General features: G+C 48.6%; 1 protein-coding gene across 4 annotated transcripts in view; it reads left to right on the top strand.

Annotated features, from left to right (window-relative positions):
* Window positions 1-21,084, top strand: part of Igf2bp1 (insulin like growth factor 2 mRNA binding protein 1) — a 282,681-nt gene that overhangs the window by 32,031 nt on the left and 229,566 nt on the right. For 2 of the 4 annotated variants that reach the window (XM_050157090.1, XM_050157093.1), the window contains 11 exons: window positions 1,069-1,132; window positions 1,978-2,259; window positions 3,196-3,330; window positions 4,706-4,828; window positions 5,414-5,549; window positions 7,179-7,301; window positions 7,609-7,728; window positions 8,393-8,467; window positions 9,186-9,317; window positions 9,611-9,724; window positions 10,943-17,371. In XM_050157090.1, coding sequence (XP_050013047.1) covers window positions 1,069-1,132; window positions 1,978-2,259; window positions 3,196-3,330; window positions 4,706-4,828; window positions 5,414-5,549; window positions 7,179-7,301; window positions 7,609-7,728; window positions 8,393-8,467; window positions 9,186-9,317; window positions 9,611-9,724; window positions 10,943-11,035 — 1,397 coding nt within the window. In that variant the 3' untranslated portion in view covers window positions 11,036-17,371. Of the gene's footprint in view, window positions 1-1,068; window positions 1,133-1,977; window positions 2,260-3,195; window positions 3,331-4,705; window positions 4,829-5,413; window positions 5,550-7,178; window positions 7,302-7,608; window positions 7,729-8,392; window positions 8,468-9,185; window positions 9,318-9,610; window positions 9,725-10,942; window positions 17,373-21,084 lie in introns of those variants that run through there. The other 2 variants (XM_050157091.1, XM_050157092.1) reach the window with 2 other exon arrangements.

Raw genomic sequence — 21,084 nt, 5'->3', positions numbered from 1 at the left:
AGAGGGTAGAACCACTGTGTGGGTTCTGGGATTGAACCGTGTCCTGGGGGCTCTTAGCCACTGAGCCATCGCTGAGGTAGCTTTTGAGACAAAGCCTTTTTTTTTTTTAAAGATTTATTTATTTATTATGTATACAGCATTCTGTCTGGATGTGTGCCTGCAGGCCAGAAGAGGGAGCCAGATCTCATTATAGATGGTTGTGAGCCATCATGTGGTTGAACTCAGGACCTCTGGAAGAGCAGCCTGTACTCTTAACTGCTGAGCCATCTCTCCAGCCCTACAAAGCCTTCTTTTCTTTATCAGTCTCAAATGCCCATCTTTCTCGTTCTCTCTCTCCTTTTTAATGAAATAACACTTCTCATCACTGAAGTGGGTTAGTTTTAGTCCTGCTGGTGAATTCAAAGTTAGCCTTAGCTACATAGTGAGCTGCAAGCCAGCCTGAGCTATTGAATAAGACATTGTTTCACAAAGTCAAAGGTTGAGGGTGTAGGTCAATGTGCAACTTCCAATAACACAAAATTAACTTTAACAAATCCAAGCTCTTGGGTGGGTGGGATTCTTTCTTATGACCCATAACTATGGTGGCCCAGTGCGTCCCATGTCCACTCTCAGGGTGTTTAGAATACTGGAGCCTGGAATTCCTTCTCTGGGAAAGGTGTCTTTGTGGATATGTAAACTTATAAAATGGACATAGGTAGTCCCAAGCCTCTTCAGCCATTGAGGGAAGGAGACTCAGGCAGTTTTCTTGACAGTTACCTCTGTAAATGGCTACCCTCAGCCACTGGGTGTTGCCTTTCTGCTAATTGAACTTTCCAGGTAAGTTTGCCTTCAGAGTGGGAATGAGTGTGGGGTGGGTGTTGGCCTTGCAATGCCATGGCTGCATCTGAAAGGCGGAGACTTGGCTAGCCTGGCTTCTTCGCCTGGCTTCCGGTGTCTCTGGAGAAGGTCTCCTGCAGATTATTTTCACTTGTCTTTTGGGTATGTTCTAAGGTCAGGGTAGTCCACTGCTACAAACAGGTTGGAGTTTGTTGGCAGCACTCTAACTCTGGTGGGCCGTTGTCTCTACAGTGAACACAGAAAGTGAGACGGCAGTGGTCAACGTCACCTACTCCAACCGGGAGCAGACCAGGCAGTGAGTACCTCTGCAGTGGAACTGGGGGTCTCTGAGGGGTGTTGGAGTTGGGTCTTCTACTCAGACCCCCATGGATAGGTCTAGGTGGGCTGGAATCCTTAGCTGGCTTCTGATGCCGGTTTAGCTGACCCTCAAAATCAACTTGAGGGAGGGGGTGACTAGGGAGAAGGTTGTCTCTGGGCACCCAGGATTGCAGAGTCCTGTATGTGTCGCTAGTGCCATCTTTTGGTTATGGGGGGAACTGCCTCGTTCAAAAAAGGTAGAAGGATTGAAGGTGTTTATTTTTTGATAATGATCTCCAGTTCACTTATTACATAGCCAAGGGCTATCCTGGTCTGGTTTTCCTACCCCCTATTTCCTGAACATTGGGATTATAGGTGTGGGTTCCTGCTTCTGGATCAAGTCTGTGGTGCAGGGTGGTTAGGAGCCCAGCTAACATCCCCTCCCAAGAGTCCTCATCACCACCGCCATGATTTCCAGCCCCTCTAGGATCAGCATTTACGGTTCTCACTCCCTGGAGTGGACAGACCACATGCTGTATAATAGCTCTGATTGGCACAGGGGTTTCCCCCATTTTGTTAATTTATTTTCTTGTCTCAACCCTGTCCAGTGGTCTTAAATGGAAAAGCTTGAGTGAAGCCTTGCTGTATTGATGACTTTCCCTTAGTATCTTCTCTCTTGTAGACTGGAAGGTTGCCTAGAGACGGTGCGGTGGCAGACAGGGTTATCTCCCCCATCTTCAGTGTGGTCCCCAGTCTATCACAGCTGTAGTTTCTTTGTGGAAGGAAGCACTGGATGTGATTGCCATGGTTGGAGTGACCACTGAACTTCCTCTCTGTCCCCAGAGCCATTATGAAACTAAACGGCCATCAACTGGAGAACCATGCCTTGAAAGTCTCATACATACCCGATGAGCAGATAGCACAGGGTCCTGAGAATGGGCGCCGTGGAGGCTTTGGGTCTCGGGGCCAGCCCCGGCAAGGATCACCTGTGGCCGCAGGCGCTCCGGCCAAGCAGCAGCAAGTAGACATCCCTCTCCGACTCTTGGTGCCTACGCAGTACGTAGGCGCTATCATTGGCAAGGAGGGCGCCACCATCCGCAACATTACAAAACAGACTCAGTCCAAGTGAGTACTGGGAAGGCCCTGGAAAGCAGCTGATTGGAACATCAGCATCTCTCTCCTGGGAATTGTTGCTTGGGACATGAGTGGTCCCTGTTGACAGTATTACCTCTCTGGAGGTTGGGCGAACAAGAAGGAATGGGCCCATACACTTTCAACAACAGAAAGAGTTCCATAATGCCTCATAGCAGGATGTTGCTCCAGGAAATCCAGTCCTGTGAGTTGAGTCCCTCAGTCCTCAGGCATCCTTGATGGTGACCACAGCTTGGCTAAAGTCTCAGCCCTTTGGGATATGTCATAATTATCTTCTGTCTTACACTGTAGTGCGGTCACCTGCTCCCCTTACCTTTGTTGACGATTGGTGCTTATGAGAACGAACAGCTCAGGTTGTGTCCGTATTCATGGAAAAATCACTCATTTACTTGTAGTTGGGCAGTGTGTCTCCCTGATGCAGTGTTTGAAAGGACACTAGGAGGGGAAAAGAACTTCACTATCACACATACCTGTGGGAGTGTTCGCACAAAACAGCTGTGAGGTAGACTGCATTGTCCTTTCCAGTCACCTGAAGGAGGCAGGCAGAACAACACCTGGCCATGATTTCCTGGCTCCATCTTTATTTTCCTGGTTCTGTACTTGACAGGCACCATTCAAGGAAAGTGAATTCCTCTTTTTTTTTTTTTTTTTTTTTTGGTTTTTTTTTTTGGTTTTTTGAGATAGGGTTTGGAACCTGTCCTGGAACCAGCTATTGCAGATCAGGCTGGCCTTGGCCTCGAACTCACAGAGATTGCCTGTCTCTGTCTCCCAGATTCTGGGATTAAAGGCATGCACCACCACTGCACTGCCCAGCTGAAAGTGGATTCTCTATGTCTTCGATTGAGAAGAGATGAGGAGTCGGTGTGATTAGAGACAAACTAACCAGCTCTTTCCTTTTGTGGTCCTCAGGATAGACGTGCATAGGAAGGAGAACGCAGGGGCTGCCGAGAAGGCCATCAGTGTGCACTCAACTCCTGAAGGCTGCTCCTCTGCCTGTAAGATGATCCTGGAGATAATGCACAAGGAGGCAAAGGACACCAAAACGTAAGATCCAAGCCCCAGGCTTCACACGTGCCAGGCAGACGCTTGGCTGCTGAGCCACACCCCAGCCTTTATTTGTAATTGTTAATAGCCATACAGAGTCACAAACTCTACAAAAGCTAGAGATAAGATCTTCTCCTTGAATAATCATCTAGAAATTTTATGTGCTCAGTGTTTCTATTTATGTTCATAACAGTCATCTTCACACATTCTCTGTCTCTGCCGCTTTCTCTCTCACGCTCCCTGCCCCTTAAAAGAGAGAATATGGTCTTCCACAGTCCAGCTTTGGAATTTGTGGTCTTGTTAATAATAGTTGTGCATCAATCACCACAATATTTCCGTTGTTTGGGCTTTTTTTGTTTTTGTTACTTTTCAAGATAGGGTTGTTCTTAAGATAGGGTTTCTTGTCCTGGAACTCACTCTGTAGACCAGACATCCTACCTCTGCCTCCCAAGTGCTAGGATTAAAGGTTTGCTTTTCTTCCTTTTTTTTAAGACAATAGTTTCTAGCGCTAGAATTTAGTCTGTAGACTAGGCTAGCCTCAAACTCAGATATATGCCTGCCTCTGTCTTCTGAGTTCTGAATTAAAGGGATTTGCCACCCCATCCAACTCTGTTATTTTCTTGATACAGCTTTATTGGATTCAATTAGTATAATAATGTTTGTTTATAGACATGTTGCCTAGGTTAGCCTAGAATTCCCTGGGCTCAATGGATCCTCTAGCCTCATCTCGAGTGGCTGGGACTGTAGGCACATGCCACCATATCTGGCTTAATTGTGTGTTGTTTCCCCTTCCTTGCTGCTCCCTCAGCCCCCTTTACCTTGAGGGTGGACAGCTCAGCTAAATTACTGAGCTAAACTCTCAAACCCTATTGCACTTGTTTTCCTGTGTACAGTTTGGCGATTTCTCAGGTGTACAGTTTGAGTTTCGATTTGTGTATGTCAGTACCTGTTGAAACCATGATCACAGTTAAGATAAATAAAGCTGTCGGGCGGTGGTGGCGCACGCCTTTAATCCCAGCACTTGGGAGGCAGAGGCAGGCAGATCTCTGTGAGTTCGAGACCAGCCTGGTCTACAGAGCCTAGTTCCAGGACAGGCTCCAAAACCACAGAGAAACCCTGTCTCGAAAAACCAAAAAAAAAAAAAAAAAAAAAAAAGGATAAATAAAGCTTTGGCTACCAAACTTCATCCTGCCTTCCACACACAGTCCATCCTTACTGACCATTTCTCTGTTTGTAGAACATTGATCTACTGGGTTTTGTAGTCTTCTGACACTTGATTGGTGGGTCTTCCTGGGTTTGTCAGTTGAGAGTGACCCGATCATGTTTGAATCTTCGTTGACGTTATTCACTGGTCTGTCACCCATTTTCTCCCCAGGGCAGATGAGGTTCCCCTGAAGATCCTGGCCCATAATAACTTTGTGGGGCGACTCATTGGCAAGGAAGGCAGGAACTTGAAGAAGGTGGAGCAAGACACAGAAACAAAGATCACCATCTCATCGTAAGGCTTTCACTGGTTCCCTTTTCAGAAGTGGTGAGCACAGGGCCTGGGGTACCAGAAAATTTCGTCACTGAGCCTTTTAAATTGGGCACTGCTTCTGCTGGCCTAAGGCAAATCGAAGATGGAATGGGATCCTTATCTACCTCTCAAGGGTTGGAGCACCCCTCCTCTTGGCACAGTCTACAGGAAAGCCTGCAGCTAGAGTGTGGGCTTTAGATATCTGCCACTGTGTGTGGTACACAAACCTTGGTCCTTTTTAGGGTGGGTGCGCTGGTCTTTCTCTGGAGAACCAGTGAAAGGCACGGGCTAGCTATTTGTAAGCACCCTGCCTCTCCATCCTTTAGAGACTGACTTATCTGTAGGGCACCTTTTCTGCAGAAGAGCACCAGGGGCCACCTGCAGCCATCCTGCGTGTCTGGGGACCGCACTTGCCACAGAAAGTTTTGTTCTTGGTTGTCCAGTCCTTGCCCCGGCTACCTGAGGCTGGAGATAAGCTGGATGACCTTTAGGAGTGCTGGCCCTGCAACTCAGCTGCTCCAAGCCCTGCATTGCCCACTGCTTAACATTGCCCTGCTCCTCTGCCAGGCTCCAGGATCTCACCCTGTATAACCCTGAGAGGACCATCACTGTGAAGGGGGCCATTGAGAACTGCTGCAGGGCTGAGCAAGAGATCATGAAGAAAGTTCGAGAGGCCTACGAGAACGATGTAGCGGCCATGAGTGTGAGTGAGAGGGGCCACCTTCCTGTCTTTGTTGCTGGGAGTTGAATGTCAGCCCAGGAGATGGGCAAAAGCCTTACCTCCAAACTACATCCCTGTCCCCTCTTCAGTCCCTTCTCTGAACTCAGCAAGGGCAGCAGCACTTTCTTATGCCTGTTTTCCCTACACGTATGTCAGGACACCATGTGCATCCCAGGTGCCCACCAAGGCCAGAAGAGGATATCAGATTCCCTGGTGAAGAGGAATTACAAATGGTTGTGAGCCACCATGTGGATGCTTGGAATTGAACCTGGGTCATTTGGGAGAGTAGCCAGTGCCTTTAGCCACTGGGGCACCTTTCCAGCCCCTCAGTTTGTGCTGTTAGACTTACTCACACACATCTCTTTTGGTGGCAGTGGTGCTGCTGGAGATCAAGTCTTGTACATTGTAGGTAGACATTTTGCTGCCAGAAGAGGGTAGCTGTATTTACTCAACAGGGCTCTTCATCTACCTCCTGCAGTGGGGTTGAAGGCATAATCTTAGGTTTCATGAATTTCTATACCTTAGCCAATCTGATCTAGATACTGTGATCCTTTTCCAGTAAAAGTTGTGTACCGTAGTAGACAGAAGGGTCATAATTTCAACCTTTTTTTCCCCCTTGAGACAGGACCTAACTATGTAGGCTAGAACTGAATTCATTTCTCTTACCTTGACCTACCAAATGCTGAGTTTACTGGCATGTACCACCACACCCAGCTCATAGGATTTTTATTTTTTTTTATTTTGTTTTATTGTGTGTGGGTGTGTATGTGTGCCCAGAGGAGGAAACCAGGTGTTCTGCTCTATGGCTCGTCCCTTCGTTCTGTTCACACACTGTCATTTACAAACCTGGAATTAACTGACATCAAGAGCCAGCAGTTCTGTCTCTGTCCCCCAAACCCCACTGGGCTAGCTACAGATAGGATCATTTCCATGGGTGCTGGGATTCCCTCTCTGTCCTCGGTGCTCTTATGCATGAGCCATCTCCCTGTCCCTGTGATCTGATTTTGTCATCATCTCGTCCTGCTTCAGACACGGTCTAAGTGTGTAGCCCAGGCTGGCTTGGGACTTGATAAGAGAGCTAGCCTCTAACTCGCAGAGATACATGCCTGTCTCCCAAGGCTGGGATTTTATTTTCACCATGCCCAGTTCCATCTTGGTCTTTTAAAGGAAACTGGGGATGGTATACTTAGCAGAAAGGCTCAGAACTACTTGGGCCTCAGGAATCAAAGGGAGAGTTGTCCCAGGTTCTCGTGGAGGGGCATCACATTCTCAGGTGTAAGCCTTTTTTGTTTCCATTAATGTGGCAGAAATGACTAGGGAGCCTGCTGGTTGTCTTCCTGCTTCAACATTCCAGTTTGGTCCAGCGAGGATATCTCCATGGCTCAAGAGAAACCATAGTGCCGGGCAGGTTTTTGTACAAAAGCAAATAACTCCAATGGGGAGCTGATTTGCTCTGGTCATGCTGGCTCTTGTAAGTTAGCAGGAGCCACTACCAAGGCCCAGCAGGCCCCTCAGGAAGCTGACCTCATAGAACAGGCGTACTTGGAATAAGGTCATATAGCCCGCATGATGAGCTGTGGATACGCTGACCTGTGCCTCCCCTCTCTCCAGTTGCAGTCCCACCTCATCCCTGGTCTGAACCTGGCTGCTGTAGGTCTCTTCCCAGCCTCGTCCAGTGCCGTCCCACCACCTCCCAGCAGCGTCACCGGGGCTGCTCCCTATAGCTCCTTCATGGTAGGTGAAAGGATTTATTGCCAGGGACCCATGGGAGTGTGGGGGTTTGGAACATGGACAAGATGACCTTTGTAGCCAGTATAAGAGCCAGAAGAAAAGGAGTCCAGCCAAGTGGTGACAGTAGCTTTCCGCTTGATTTTTTTTTTTTTTTGCTTCCCCTTAGCTGGAAGAGAGCTAAAAAGAGTTCATGCTATTTTTCTGTGGCCCAGGGTGCAGCTGGGTACCCACTGTGGAGGGTGGAGGGACTCCTGGGTCCTGCCTCGCTCCACTCCCTGGTCCTTTGGTAAGGATTCCTCTGTCCTGGCAGCAGGCTCCCGAGCAGGAGATGGTACAGGTGTTCATCCCCGCCCAGGCTGTGGGTGCCATCATCGGCAAGAAGGGACAGCACATCAAACAGCTCTCGCGGTTCGCCAGTGCCTCTATCAAGGTGATTTGCTCTGAGTTCTTACGAGACTAGTATGGACTCCAGCTCCCTTCACACTTTGGGGGAATGAAAGCCCAGTCCCTTGTGGGTGTCTTCAGTACTTGAGGTTTGCAGGCTACATGAGAAATGGTATTACATAGACAGAAGGCTGAAATTGCCACAAAGTAGAATGAACCCCATCCCAGACATATTCAAAACCAATCTCCCCACCCCTGCTAGACTCCAGCGGGTCTCGGTTTCCTGGTATGGGTTGTAGGAAGCAGGTTGTCCTGTCTGTGCTGGTTGTCCTGCCTCCCTGCATCCAGGATCCAGGAGAGCGAGGGGATTCTCATCAGGAAACCAGTGCTCAAAATCTCATACATCCAGACTCATGGGTTTCATTAAATAGCATTTAAAGCTTTGCGTTTCCTAAAAGAGGTGTAATCACTACCTTCTCCTACCTAGTCATCACATGACTCTCTGCCTCTTGGCAGCGCTCTGCTAAGAGCCTCAGAGGGGCTGCTGGCTGAGAAGTCCTACTGAGGAAGCATCTCTGAGGCAGGTCCTTCTGGCTTTCTGCCCTTGCTGTCTCCTCCCCCTCTCAGAATGGGCAATGGGAGGGAGCTAGAGGAGGTAGGGATGCCTTCCTATGGAAGCACCCCCATCTGACCAACTGTGTGTTTTATAGATAGCTCCACCGGAAACACCTGACTCCAAAGTCCGAATGGTTATCATCACTGGACCCCCAGAGGCTCAATTCAAGGTTTGATTTATATTTTCCAGGATGGATACAGAGTAACTAAGGTTGGGAACTTAACACGTGCAGGAAAAATCCTGGGGCTGTCATGGCTTCTAGTCTTTTCTGCAGGATAGACAGCTGCAAAGCTGCTTTCAAAGCGCTATAAAGCTTAATAGCTGTTCATATCCACTTCCTTCCTCGTTTCCACATGCCCACTCAGGAATGCGAGAAAGAAGGGAATCTGGGGTGTTGGCATTTGATGGCAGCTCCCCGGCTTCTTTATGTCTGTGCTGTTCCTGCTTCACTTGATCTCTGAGGCGTGAGGCAGGGTACTTTCTAGGGTACCCAGAGTCAGTTCTTGCCATTCACGGTTGTGATGCGTTAGTTATTGCCACATCTCAAGTCGTCCCAGAACCTGTGTTTATTCGTATCTCGTTTAGGAGGGAGGTGGGAAGAGGTTAGGGCAGGGTCTCCATATGGAACTCTAACTGGCCCAGAACCAGATCTGCAGACCAGATCCTCATGCCTGTGCAGTGCTGGGATATTTGTTCATTTACTCATGGGTCATAATCTGAAGCTCTCCAGCATTACAGGTCATCAGGGAACCATTGTAACCACCTGCTTTATAGCTGGTTGGTCCTCCTAGGTAGAGTTCTGGCCACTTGGGTGGGAAAGGCTTGACTGGAGCCTAGGGCCTTTCACCCAGATACATGACTGCTTTTAACCATGGCCTCCTCCCTAGGCTCAGGGAAGAATCTATGGCAAACTAAAAGAAGAGAATTTCTTTGGTCCCAAGGAGGAGGTAAAGCTGGAGACCCACATACGCGTGCCAGCTTCAGCAGCTGGCCGGGTCATCGGCAAAGGCGGCAAAACGGTAAGCTCCGAGGGCTGAAGGCTCTAGGCTTGGCCTCTACAGCCCACCCTTTGTTCTAGTCTTCTCACTTTTACCCTTATTTGTCCATTGACTTGATTCTACTTCCAGGCCAGTGCCCTTCACCTCTCTCACCACCCTCCAGTCCCACCGTGGTTTTTTCCCCCCCTTTGGTGCTACATCTTGAACTCAGGACCTTGTGTACGCTAATCAAAGCATTCTCCCACTGAGTTGCCTTCCGCCCCTATACATTTCATTGCTGGTGCTCTGAGCTCCTCTGGCTGTCCCACCCCTAGGTGAATGAGCTGCAGAACCTGACTGCTGCCGAAGTGGTAGTGCCAAGAGACCAGACCCCGGATGAGAATGACCATGTCATTGTTAAGATCATTGGGCATTTCTATGCCAGCCAGGTATGTACCATGCTCCTCTGCCTCCAGAGGACTCAGGAGCCAGGAGCACAGAGAGGGCTCTCCAGGTCGATCTGTGTGACTTGCACAGGTCCTCGGCCTGCTCAGCGCTGGGCTGGGCTGGGCTGGGCTGGTTCAGGTTGAGGAGTGGATGTGAGACTTTTCCTCTTTCACTCTTCAGTGGCTCCATGGGTAAAAGCTCTTATCACCAAGCATACCCCCGAGTGCAGTCTCTGGGACCCTCGTCACGGTCGCAGAGAACCAACTCCTGAAGATTGTCCTCTGAATTAAATGTGCAAATACACACAATTCAAAAGTTTAAAAAATTAAGTTATTAGTTTCCAAGTCTATTATGTACGATATATAATGATTGTATTTATTAAGTATTCATACATACATGTCCCTGTACCTGGCTTTGCGTTATTTGTAACCCTTGCCCCTTTCCCACAAGTCACAGTGGTGGCTCTGAAGCCAGGGAGGCAGCGCCCATCTCAGGTTCAAATTTGGTTGATCCTAAGCAAGGGGAGGAAAGGGATTGACAAAGGGGCTCTCTCTTTTGGGGGGAGGGTTGGTTTTTGTTTTTCAAGTTTCTCTATGTGGCCCTAGATGTCCTGGAACATAGCTCTGTAGACCAGGTTGGCCTCGAACTCACAGAAATTTGCTTGCCTCTTGCCTCCCAAGTGCTGGGATTAAAGGCCTGTGCCACCACTGCTTGGCGACAAAGGGCTTAAACCCTCAACCATCAGCCCAGTGTTGCATCTTTATCAGTGAGCTATGGCCCTAGGGACTGATTGTGTGGTTTGGAGACTCAGGCTTTCAGCCGACTCCATAGCACACCCTCTGTGCTGTGCTCCCTGGTGTTGGTAGCTTTCTACTAAGATCTTTGAGAAGCAGTGAGAACCATGGGAATGATAACTAAGATTTTTGCTGGGCCCAGCATTGTCTCACAAGCTTTGTGTCTAGTAAATCGTTCAAGCCCCACAAGAACCCATTATTCAGATGAGGGAAATAAGGCCGTAAGAATGGGAGTAGATCTCGGCTCCCCGGTGCCAGGTGCATTGGCACTGCGTTTCAGCAAAAGAAGGCACTGGAAATCTACGTGAAACCACCAATGCCAATGAGCCCTCTCCCTTCCTCCTGCCCTTCCTCGGGTCTTTCCCATTTGCAAAGCCTCTCCTTGGAGGGCCTCATCCTCCCTCTTCTTGCCTGTTTTCAATGCAGATGGCTCAGCGGAAGATCCGAGACATCCTGGCTCAGGTTAAGCAACAGCACCAGAAGGGACAGAGCAACCAGGCCCAGGCACGGAGGAAGTGACCGACCACCCCTTCCTGTCCCGATGGCTCCAGATCAGCAGGCAGGACGCGGAACTGGAGTGTGGAGGGCCAGTGCGCTCTTCCCAGCAGGCCTGAGAATGAGTGGGAATCAGGGGCTTTGGGCCTGGCTGGAGATCAGGTTTGCCCACTGTCTTGAGAAAAATGTCCCAGTGAGGAATCCTGATCTCTCGCCCCCAGTTCAGCCAGGTGACCACCATGGTCCACCCCTTGGAGTGCCACCCTTGCAATTGTAGCTGGTGGCCACCAAGGCCTCCCCCCTTGTAGCTTGGGTTGCTTTTAAACGTGGATTGTTTGAGAAAGTTCTCCAGCCTCCATCAGGAAGATGGGTCGGCTCCCAGTGGGGAAGAGAAATAAAATTTCCTTCAGGTTTTATTAAACCTCAAAGGACGGTTTGTTTCTTGACCCCATAATCTTTCTAACCTGACTTCCTGGTTAATTGATGAAAATTTCTCCCACTCTCAATGTCTTGACCAATATCTTGCTGCTTCCCGTATTCATTTACACTGTCCCAGCCTTGCTACTATGGGGTGGGGTGGGGGCTGGAGCACAGCTTTGTTTACAATATTAATGCTGGAGAGCACCTGATCCTCAACCAACCAATGGGAACAGCAGGATAGAAAGGAGAGAGATAATGATTAAGATATTCTGATCCACGTTTAAAAGGAGTCCTTGGGCTAAGGATAGAGCCCAGTGGTCAGCATACTTGCCTGGCATGTTCAAGGCCCTGGTTTCCATCCTTGGCATCACAAAAAGAAAAACAGCACACCCTCGTGGGTGAGCTATTACAGATCGCCATCTAGAAAAATTGGCACAACAGAAATTTCCCCTGGTCAGCAGGGGCTTCCCCACAAGATTCCCCACTATGTTTATGCCCATCTAACCCTGTGGGTCCTGCATGGTGCCCTGGTACACATGGGTGGTGCTGTGTTCTCAGCAGGGTGTGGGCTAATCACTGTCCCTGATTCCTATCATTCTCAGGCGGATTTTATATTTTTTTTTTAAAGTCTATTTTAATGATTGGATATATGAGCTCTGGGAAAGGGGGTGTGTGCTCCCATTGATAGTGTCTCAGTTCCATGGAGGAGTTGAGTGGCCCAAAGGTGCTCTCGCTCTAACCCGTGTGCTCTTACAAGGGCTGAGGCAGGCATTGTGGTCCCTGCCACGGCACTGTTTCCTTGTGGCAGTGGGACTACAACCCAACCTTGAGCTCCTGATAAAGCTTAAAGTCCTTCATCTGGCAGACTTAGTCAATTGCAGAATATGCTTCTGTTTTTATTGTAGAGGAGTATTTGACTGACTGCTCACGTCTCCATGAATTGTCGATTGTTATTATGAAAGGCATGCCTGAGAACAAACTTCAGAATACCAGCAGCATTGTGCACAAAGGGGTGAACACACTTAATTTATTAATTTACCAGGCTCAATAAGATCCTGTTGGAAGTTTAGCCCTTATGGAGGACAGTGGCCATCGGTTAAGTGAGGCTAGGCCTCCCCTCCTAATACTGTACTGATTGTAACGCATATTTGCCAGGTGATGCACTTTAGCTACCCTGGACAAAACTATCAAGTGTGCTGGGAAGAAAGAAAGGCCTCTCTGCACTGGGAAAGCCCCTGCAGAGCCCCTCTCTTCCTGATAGGACAACAGTGACAAGCAACCGTGATGTGTGGGCGGAGTCAGGCAGTGCTGTGCTAAGTAAACTACCTCAAGGTGTGACGTTACCTCAGCAATGATTTCCTTTTGTTCCCCTAAACCCCGGTTTTTAATTTCCCTTTTTTTTTTCTTTTTGATTTTTTTTTCTTTGCGGCTTGCTGATATTTTATATAAAAAAAGAAAAAGCAAAAGAGAAGCTGATAGTCTTGAATATTTTATTTTTTTAATGAAAAGAAAAAATGAGAAAGTTATGTTTCATAATTTCTTACATGAGCCAGTAACTCTTTAGGAGCTCTCTGGAGAACAGGCCCTGTGGGGAAAGGTGGGTACTGGGGGCTGGAACCAGGGGAGGAGTGGATAACCCCAAAGGGGTCCAGGGCCTTGAAGTAGGAGATAAAATCTAGCAGAGCTTGGACCCTTGGGGACCAAACAGCAGTCAGTGCCCACTAACCAGATGGCCTGTGGGCACCCCTCCCTCTCCTCCTGTGGTGAAACAGGGTCTCAGCTGGGTTTTCCCACCAGTGGTGCTGTTATTTTAAGATATTGCCTCCGTTTTATCGAGGAGAGAAAGAATAACTAAAAAATATAACTTTTTAAGAAAACCTGTATTTCTTAAAACATATGGGAGCCAAGATTCCGCTTATGGGAGAAAGACAAGGCCAGCCTCCCCCCCTCGAGGGACCGTCCTGGTTTCTCCGTGCAGCGCTTTCCGTATTTATTTTTTGGTTATTGTTTCATTTCCATCCCACCTTGCTGTTCTTATTCTGTGTCATTCATAGACTGCGAGGCAAGCAGGTCGACCAGGACTGCTCTCCCCCACCTCCTTGTCTCCTTAGCTTGGTTTGGTTGGGCCTGTTAGGTAGAAATTCTCGATTTAGGATGGTGGGCAGCCAAGAGGGGAGGGAAGATGATGAACATGACTGGGACAGACAGGGTTTTGCTTTGGTACGATCTTACCACATGGCCCCTGTGACAGCCCCTCCTAGCCCTCGAACCATCTAATCCAAAGAGGAGAAGCAGGAAAGTCTTTTGGATGGTAACAGGCCTGTCCCAGACACAAAGGGTCTCCCAACTTCCCGTCTGGCTCTACATGCTTCGTCTCCAAACGAAGCAAACAATGTTCAGACATCGGCCGTTTAGTGATTTAAAGTGGATTTCTTGCAGCAAGCATGCTTTGATACCAGCTCAAATGATCATGGGTGGAGGGGGGGATCCCACAGTATCTGAAATGAGATTGTTGGGGTGTTCCATTCCTTGGGGGCCTGCTCCCTTCACACTTTTTCAGCCCGAGTCCTCTTCCTTTGACTGACGGAGCCCCCAGAAGAGATCAGAAAGTATGGCAGGGACCTGAAAACTTACATGGATTGGGCAAAGTTCCCCTTGTGGCCGGACTTGTCCAGCAGGAAGATTGTGAAATTTGGCTTACTAGAAAGATTGATTTGGGGTCAGAGGTCAGCGGAAAGGAGAAGCCTGGTCTGTCTAGGGTTGTCGTGTGACCCAAGGGCCAGATCTTAGCCCTTTTGCCTTGCTCATCACCTCGTTCCCCCCATCCTAGGTAAGAAAGCAATCATTACAATAAGCACGTGGGAGATTTGGATGGTATTGAGAAAAGCAACTTAAAACAAATGCTCCCATGCCCTAAGGTGTGTATAGAGAGGTGTATGGATGTGCTACACGTGTGTTTTTATGAAACGACCATCTCTTTAGGATTTTTTTCTTTTCAATTCTTTGAAACACATAAAAAGCCAAATGGTTTGATTCACTGACTTTAGAACTGTGCCTGCCGCTCACAGCGTGGGGGCTTACACCACCTTTGGGGTCTGGTTGCCTTTGCAGCCGAGTTCTAGACTCAGTGTTGAAGGGGACCAAGACAGGAGAGAGCCTAGTTGAGGACAGGGCAGTTATGTGGCCTTGGCTCCTCTCTAGTCCTTTCTGTTTTCCATTTTCTCCCCGAGCTCCCCACTCTTGGGGAAAACTCAAGCCTCACTGTTGGCTGGAGAGACCCCATGTAAAACCCAGAGGACACTGGAGTAGGATGCTCCGGTTGGTTCTGTATGTCCGTTTTCCTTTGTGCCAAAGACAGACAGACAGACAGACAGACAGACAGAGGCTGAGAGACTGTTTCCGAGACAAAAGCAGTGGCCGGCCATCTTTCTACATCTCCTAGGCCTGTTTGCAAGGGGGAGGGGCCTGGAGACAGTGTACACTAAAGACAAGGACCCACTCTTCTTAAGCTCCTGGGGGATTTGGGAGTGGTGCTTGCCAAGGGCTAGGGAGCAGGAAAAAAGGGGTCCTTTGACTCCCTGTTGCACTTTGGGGAAGGAGGGACTATTTCCGGCTCCTCGTGGGACTGCTTTCCCCTGTCCCCACTGCAGAGATGGCACCATGGAATTCCCTTCAGGCCTGGCAGACTGGCAGTGAGGAGGGGCCTCAGTTAGCTCTCAAGGGTGCCTTCCCCTCCTCCCTTTCCAGACACCCTCTGCCAAACTGGGAACCATCAGTGCTACTAACTACCTCAGCCCCAGAGGGCGCCAAGCCTAACTGAGCCCCAGGTGGAGCTGGCTGGTGCCTTTAGGCAACTCTACTCCCCCTCTCTTGGGGCGAGGTCTCCTTTCCTTTCCCTGTTTGTGGGGGAGAGCCTAGTGGCTTTGCCATTCTAACCACACAACTGTTTTGCCTGTTTGTTGAAAGCCCAATAGAAGGAAAACAGCTCTGCCTGACAGGACATTGTAGGAAGGTTGAAGAGAATCCTCAACGCCAGGGGATAGAAAAGCCATTTTCCTTCCAGATACTCGATGGTCTAGGTGCAGCATGTTTCTCTCGTATTCAGAAGGAGAGTAAAACCAGCCGAAACTCCCTGTTTCTTTCCTTTGGTTACATCTCGGTGAGGGTACAGGATATGGGAGAGGCCACGCGCCCAAGGGGTCTGGTGGATAGGTCAGAGCCTTAGCCCTGCATGTTCTGCGGGCACCATTGCTGATGGCCTCAGATGGTTGGATCTGGACTGACAGAAGAAGAGCGTTGGTTCTTCTGAAATAGCAGGAAGCTCCTGGAGCCCGTGTGTTTTCGTAATCACAGATGATGAATGATGAGTATGAATGGATGAACTACTACCTCAGTCCTTACAGTGAGATTGGAAATAAGGGCAGGGACTCATGCATGAGGGTATGAATCCCAGCCAGAAGAGAGTTGAAGCTTATGCCACAAAAGGTTTGTCTTGGGGATCGGGCAGGCCTGCCAGGGTCCCCACTCATATCGGTCGGGTTGGCAGGGTTCGTCATCTCGTCCCGTACCCCCCTTTTCTGCTTTCCTTGCCCATGCTCCCACCCCTTTCGCTCCAGCTTGTCCTTCCCGCGCTTGCCTTAGCTTGGGTGGACAAGCCAGTGAGGAAAGGAATGGGATCTTCCCTTAGAGAGCTGGCTGCAGGTGAGTTCTGGGTCTGGCCTGGACTCCCTCGCTCGGTTCCTGTGTTCGGAAGTCCCAGACCCAGGGCCTCTACTCCAGGGTTTCTTGAGTGTCCTCTACCTCCCCTGAGCTCTTCTCCGTGTGGGGCAGTTGGCTCTGGGGGAGAAGAGATGGACATGATCCTTTGCCCTGGGGCCCAGCCCAGTCTATCAGGCTTGCTCAGGCCATCTTTGTAGTTGGGGATGCCACTGGGTGACCTAGCCCTCACTACCCTCTAAAGGACCTTCTAGAAGCCCCGTTTCACTTTTGTTTTTATCTACCTCTTAGCGAAACAGCATAGAGAAATTAGGTAGTGGCGACTCAACTTGCTTAGCTTAGGGGGGAAAGGTTTCTTTTTCCAGAGCAAAAAAATATTACCTTAAAAATACTTTCCAAAAAATATTTTAAAAAATTAAAAACCAAAACAAAATTATTTTAACAAAGGGAGACGATATCCAGTAACCAATGGATTAGTTGCCTAAACAGCCCCCCCCCCCTACATACATACGTGTCACTTTCTGCCACCTTCACTGAAGATGATGAGATAGCGTTCCTAGTGTGCTCCTTGGCTATCATATCCCACCCCATGGCTGCCAGTGAGACCCATCTGTGCTTCTTTCTGGTCATTAACTCTCCCAGCCAGGTGACTTAGACACTGGGTTGGGGAGACATGGTCCTGACTCAGTGTTCCCTCTTGGCAGGTGCCTAGGGACCACTGGTGACATTAATTACAGTTTTATGTGAGCTCATTCGAATGAATTTAAGCAGATTATAAATTATCATAATAAATATCTTCTATAACCATTTGGAGTCTCCCTTCAGAATCTTGATTCTGGTCACGCAAACTGGAGTTAAGTCAAAAGAGCCTGCTCCCCTAAGGCAGAATGGATTGATTGACAGGCAGTCCTGAGACAGGCTTCCCGTGAGGACTTGATGCTTCTGGGTGGGAATCTGGGAGGGGTTGGACGGCTGCTGCTTGTGACTGTTGTATTCGATAATCACAACTTTGAAAACTGTACTTTACGGGAACTCTGCCAGTGTCGCATCCCTGAATTTGATTGTGCCCTCCTCCTATCCTTTTCTTGAAGCTGGGGGAGGTGGGCAGCTGGCTCGGACTTGGCAAGTTTGTTGTTTCAATGAGTGAGCGCTCCGGGTTCCCGGTGAATGTTGTTTCAGCCACAAAGCAATTTCATTCCATTGTTTCAATCTCAAAATAAAAGAAAACTTCTATTGATAACCGACTGTGTTTGTTCCTGGGAAGGGTTTTGGAGTCTGGGGGGCACCTCATGTGCCCGGAATGAGAGAGAGCATCCTTGGGTATGCCTGAGGTTGGTCCGTGGGGATTGCCTAGAGAGCAATAGCCCACAATTGTTGGTGTGGCCAGAAGAAATTAAAGGCAGGAGGAAGCTCAGAGCCCAGGTTGCCTCTGCTCCCTTACTACCATGAGGGACTGCTGTGCTCTGCCATGCCCTGGCACTGATGACCCGAAACAGTGGGTCAAAATAGTTGTACTTTATTTTTTAAAAAAAAGTCCTAAGCTTACAAATGAACTCCCAGGTCTGTAGGGCAGAGAGTTATCACCCGAGATACTGGCAAGAAAGGCCTAACAGAGTGTTTCTCATCCTAACAATGGTTCTTATCCTCTGGGTTGAGACCTCCTGTGGGGGGGTTGAGCTATATTTTCACAGGGGTTACCTAAAACCAACAGAAAACATTTTTTTCTGTTACAGTAGCAAAATTGCAGTTTTGCAGTAGCAATGAAAAGATTTTATGGTTGGGGGGTGACCACAACATGAGGAGCTGGATTTAAGAGTCAGCACTAGGAAGGTTGGGAACCATGGGCTTAACAGCACAGAAAAATCTTCCCCTGACCCCAAGTAGGCCACATTTCAAGACGTGAATAAGCATTCCAAGTAAGGTTGCTAGTGGTGCACACCTTTAGTCCCAGCACTCAGGAGGCAGAGGCAGGTGGATCTCAGTGAGTTCGAGAACAGCCTGCTCTGTTGAGTTCCAGGACAGCCAGTGCTACACAGAGAAACAATTTCAAAAAAAACAAACAAACAAAAAAAAAAACTAGCAGTTTGTCCTTTAGGAGCTATATGGTTCCCTGCCTTTGAGGAGCTTAGACTCTTGTAGGAGGGCCAGCTATGAAAGCCATTGACTATCCCTAGGTGCCAGTGGAGAGCTGTTCAGAGTAACCACTTGGAGCACATGGGTTAGAAAAACTGGGAGTGGGCAAAAGGATACTGAGGTAGGAAGAAAGGCTTCTGTCTGGTGAGCAGGGCTGGGCAGGAGGGAATAAATACCCATGTTGAATGGAAAGTACATAGGACCAGAGAGGGGGCGACTGTGGAGGGGAATTGTGGCCGAGGAGGTGCTGTGGATAACAGTCTTTGTACACTGTAGATTGTACACTGTATTGCTCTCATTGTTAGTAAAAAGCTGATTGGCTGTGCTGGGCGGTGGTGGCGTACACCTTTAATCCCAGCACTTGGGAGACAGGCAGGCAGATTTCTGTGAGTTCAAGGCCAGCCTAGTCTACAAGAGCTAGTTCCAGGACAGGCTCCAAAGCTACAGAGAAACCCTGTCTTGAAACGCTTCCCTGCCCCCCTCCAAAAACAAAGACCCAAAAAGGCTGATTGGCCTATGGCTAGGCAGGATTTGGGGGGCAGAGAAAATGCTGGGTAGGATGATGGAGTTAGAGGTGTCACCAATGAGACAAGGAGAGGAAACAGGAAGTGCAAGATGAAGAGAGGTAATGCCACATGGCAGAATGTAGATTAATATAAACAGGCTTGTTTAAGTTGGAAGAGCTAATTAGTAATATGCCTGAGCTATCAGCCGAGCCTTTAGAATTAAGTTTTTATACGGTTATTTGGGAGCAGCTTCTGAGACACAGAGAAACTGCCTACTAGGAAGATTCTAGAAGGCCTTGCAATCTAGGCTGTTGGGTCTTCCTGAAATACTGGTAGGTGGTTGGTACTAGAGTTGGGTTCATAAAGAGGCTGTGGCATCTAGAGGGTTAACAGGAGTCAATGGAGACCTGAATAGGGAAGACAGTGTCAGTGGGATTTTCAGAGACAGGCGATAGAGACCAAAGGTAGTTCTAGACACAGAACACGTTGAGACTTCGTTGTAGTGATGTTTTGTTTGTAATCTGAAAAATAAAGCTTGCCTGAAGATCAGAGTGCAGAGCTAAGCCACTAGTTGGCCATAGGCCCAAGCAGGATGGCACACACCTTTAACCCCAGCACTAGGAAGGTGGAGACTGGAAGGGATATGGCTGAGTGGAGAGAGGAATACAAGGTGGGAGGAGACAAGAGCTCAGGTGCAGTCTGAGGATGCAGTCTGAGGTTTATCAGTCTAAGGATTTGTAGAGACAGGATCAGATCTGAACATTGGTGGAGGTGAGAACTCTGGTGGGACTGGAGAGATGGCTCAGTGGTTAAGAACATTGCCTGCTCTTCCAAAGGTCCTTAGTTCAATTCCCATCGACCACATGGTGGCTCACAACCATCTGTAATGAGATCTGGTGCCCTCTTCTGGCATGTGGGCATACAAGGAGGCAGAATGTTGTATACATAATAAATAAATCTTTAAAAAAAAACTCTCTGGTGGCTGGCTGTTCTGCTTCTCTGATCTTCGTGCATCTGACTGCAGGTTTTTATTATTAAGAACAATTAGAACTCATGCTGTTCTTCGTAGGGCGGCCATGCCTCATAAACTTTCTGCATCGGGAAACAAGTTTACGTGAAGCACGAATAATAAAAACCCAGAGACAGATACAGGAATTCAACCTGAAGATCAGAAAAGCAGGGCAGCCCAGCCACGCGAGAGCTCTTTCCTCTAAGAGATCCTCAGACTGGAAGAGAAGGAGTTCCTGTCTCATCCCAGGTTATATTCCTCTCTAGTGCTGGGATTAAAGGCGTGCACCGCTGCCCCGCTTCTGTGGTAGACTAGTGTGGCTGCTGCCTGGTCTGTCAGGCTGGCCAGCGTGGCTGTTCGACTCTGAGCTTCAGGCAAGCTTTTGTTTTTATTTTTGCTTCTTTGAGACAGGGTCACTCTGCTATGTAGCTTGGGCCGTCTAACAAGCTCCCATAAATGAACCTCTTAAGGCAGCTTTGATTGCATGCCACGGTACCTTCAAAATATCTTCCTTCTGCACTTTCAGTCATTGCTACTGATTAGCATAGTAAAGGTGAATTAACACAGAACCTGTACTTCCACAGAGAACTCTTGTCTTGGGAAGGGGGGAAGAAAAGAAAAAGTACCGGTCTCTAGCTCTGCTAAGACCCACCTCAAAGGGGAAAGGGACTGGAGAGATTTATTTGGTGGTTAAGAGGTGTACCGCTAGCCGGGCGGTGGTGGCGCAGGCCTTTAATCCCAGCACTTGGGAGGCAGAGGCAGGCGGATCTCTGTGAGTTCAAGACTAGCCTGGTCTACAAGACCTAGTTCCAGGACAGGCTCCAAAACCACAGAGAAACCCTGTCTCAAAAAACAAACAAACAAACAAACAAACAAAAAAAGAGGTGTACCGCTCTTGCAGAGGACTGGAGTTCAGTTCCCTGTACCCCCATGACAGCACACAGCCATCCAGGGCTCTGGTGCCCTCTTCTGGCCTCCACAGGCATTGCATGCACTTAGTATACAGTACATGCAGGCAAAATATCCATACACACAAAAACAAATTTTAAAAAATGAATCCTTTTGTTTTTATTTAGAAGGAGAGAGTTGTTCTCTGACTTTCATATATCAGGGATGGCATGCATATGTGTGCGGACCCCTCCCATGTTCATACACACAATTAAAAAAATAAAAGGTATGTTTTGTTTATTTGTTGTTGTTCTGGGCTTTTTGTTTGTTTTTTTGAGACAGGGTTTTCCTGTGTAACAGCCTTGTCTGTCCTGGAACCCTCTAGAGACCTGGATGGCCTC

This window comes from Alexandromys fortis, unplaced genomic scaffold (assembly GCF_014885135.2).
Source record: "Alexandromys fortis isolate MF-2015 unplaced genomic scaffold, M_Fortis_MF-2015_v1.1 scaffold_31, whole genome shotgun sequence".
NCBI lineage: Eukaryota > Metazoa > Chordata > Mammalia > Rodentia > Cricetidae > Alexandromys > Alexandromys fortis.
This window is presented reverse-complemented; position numbering and strand designations above follow the sequence as displayed.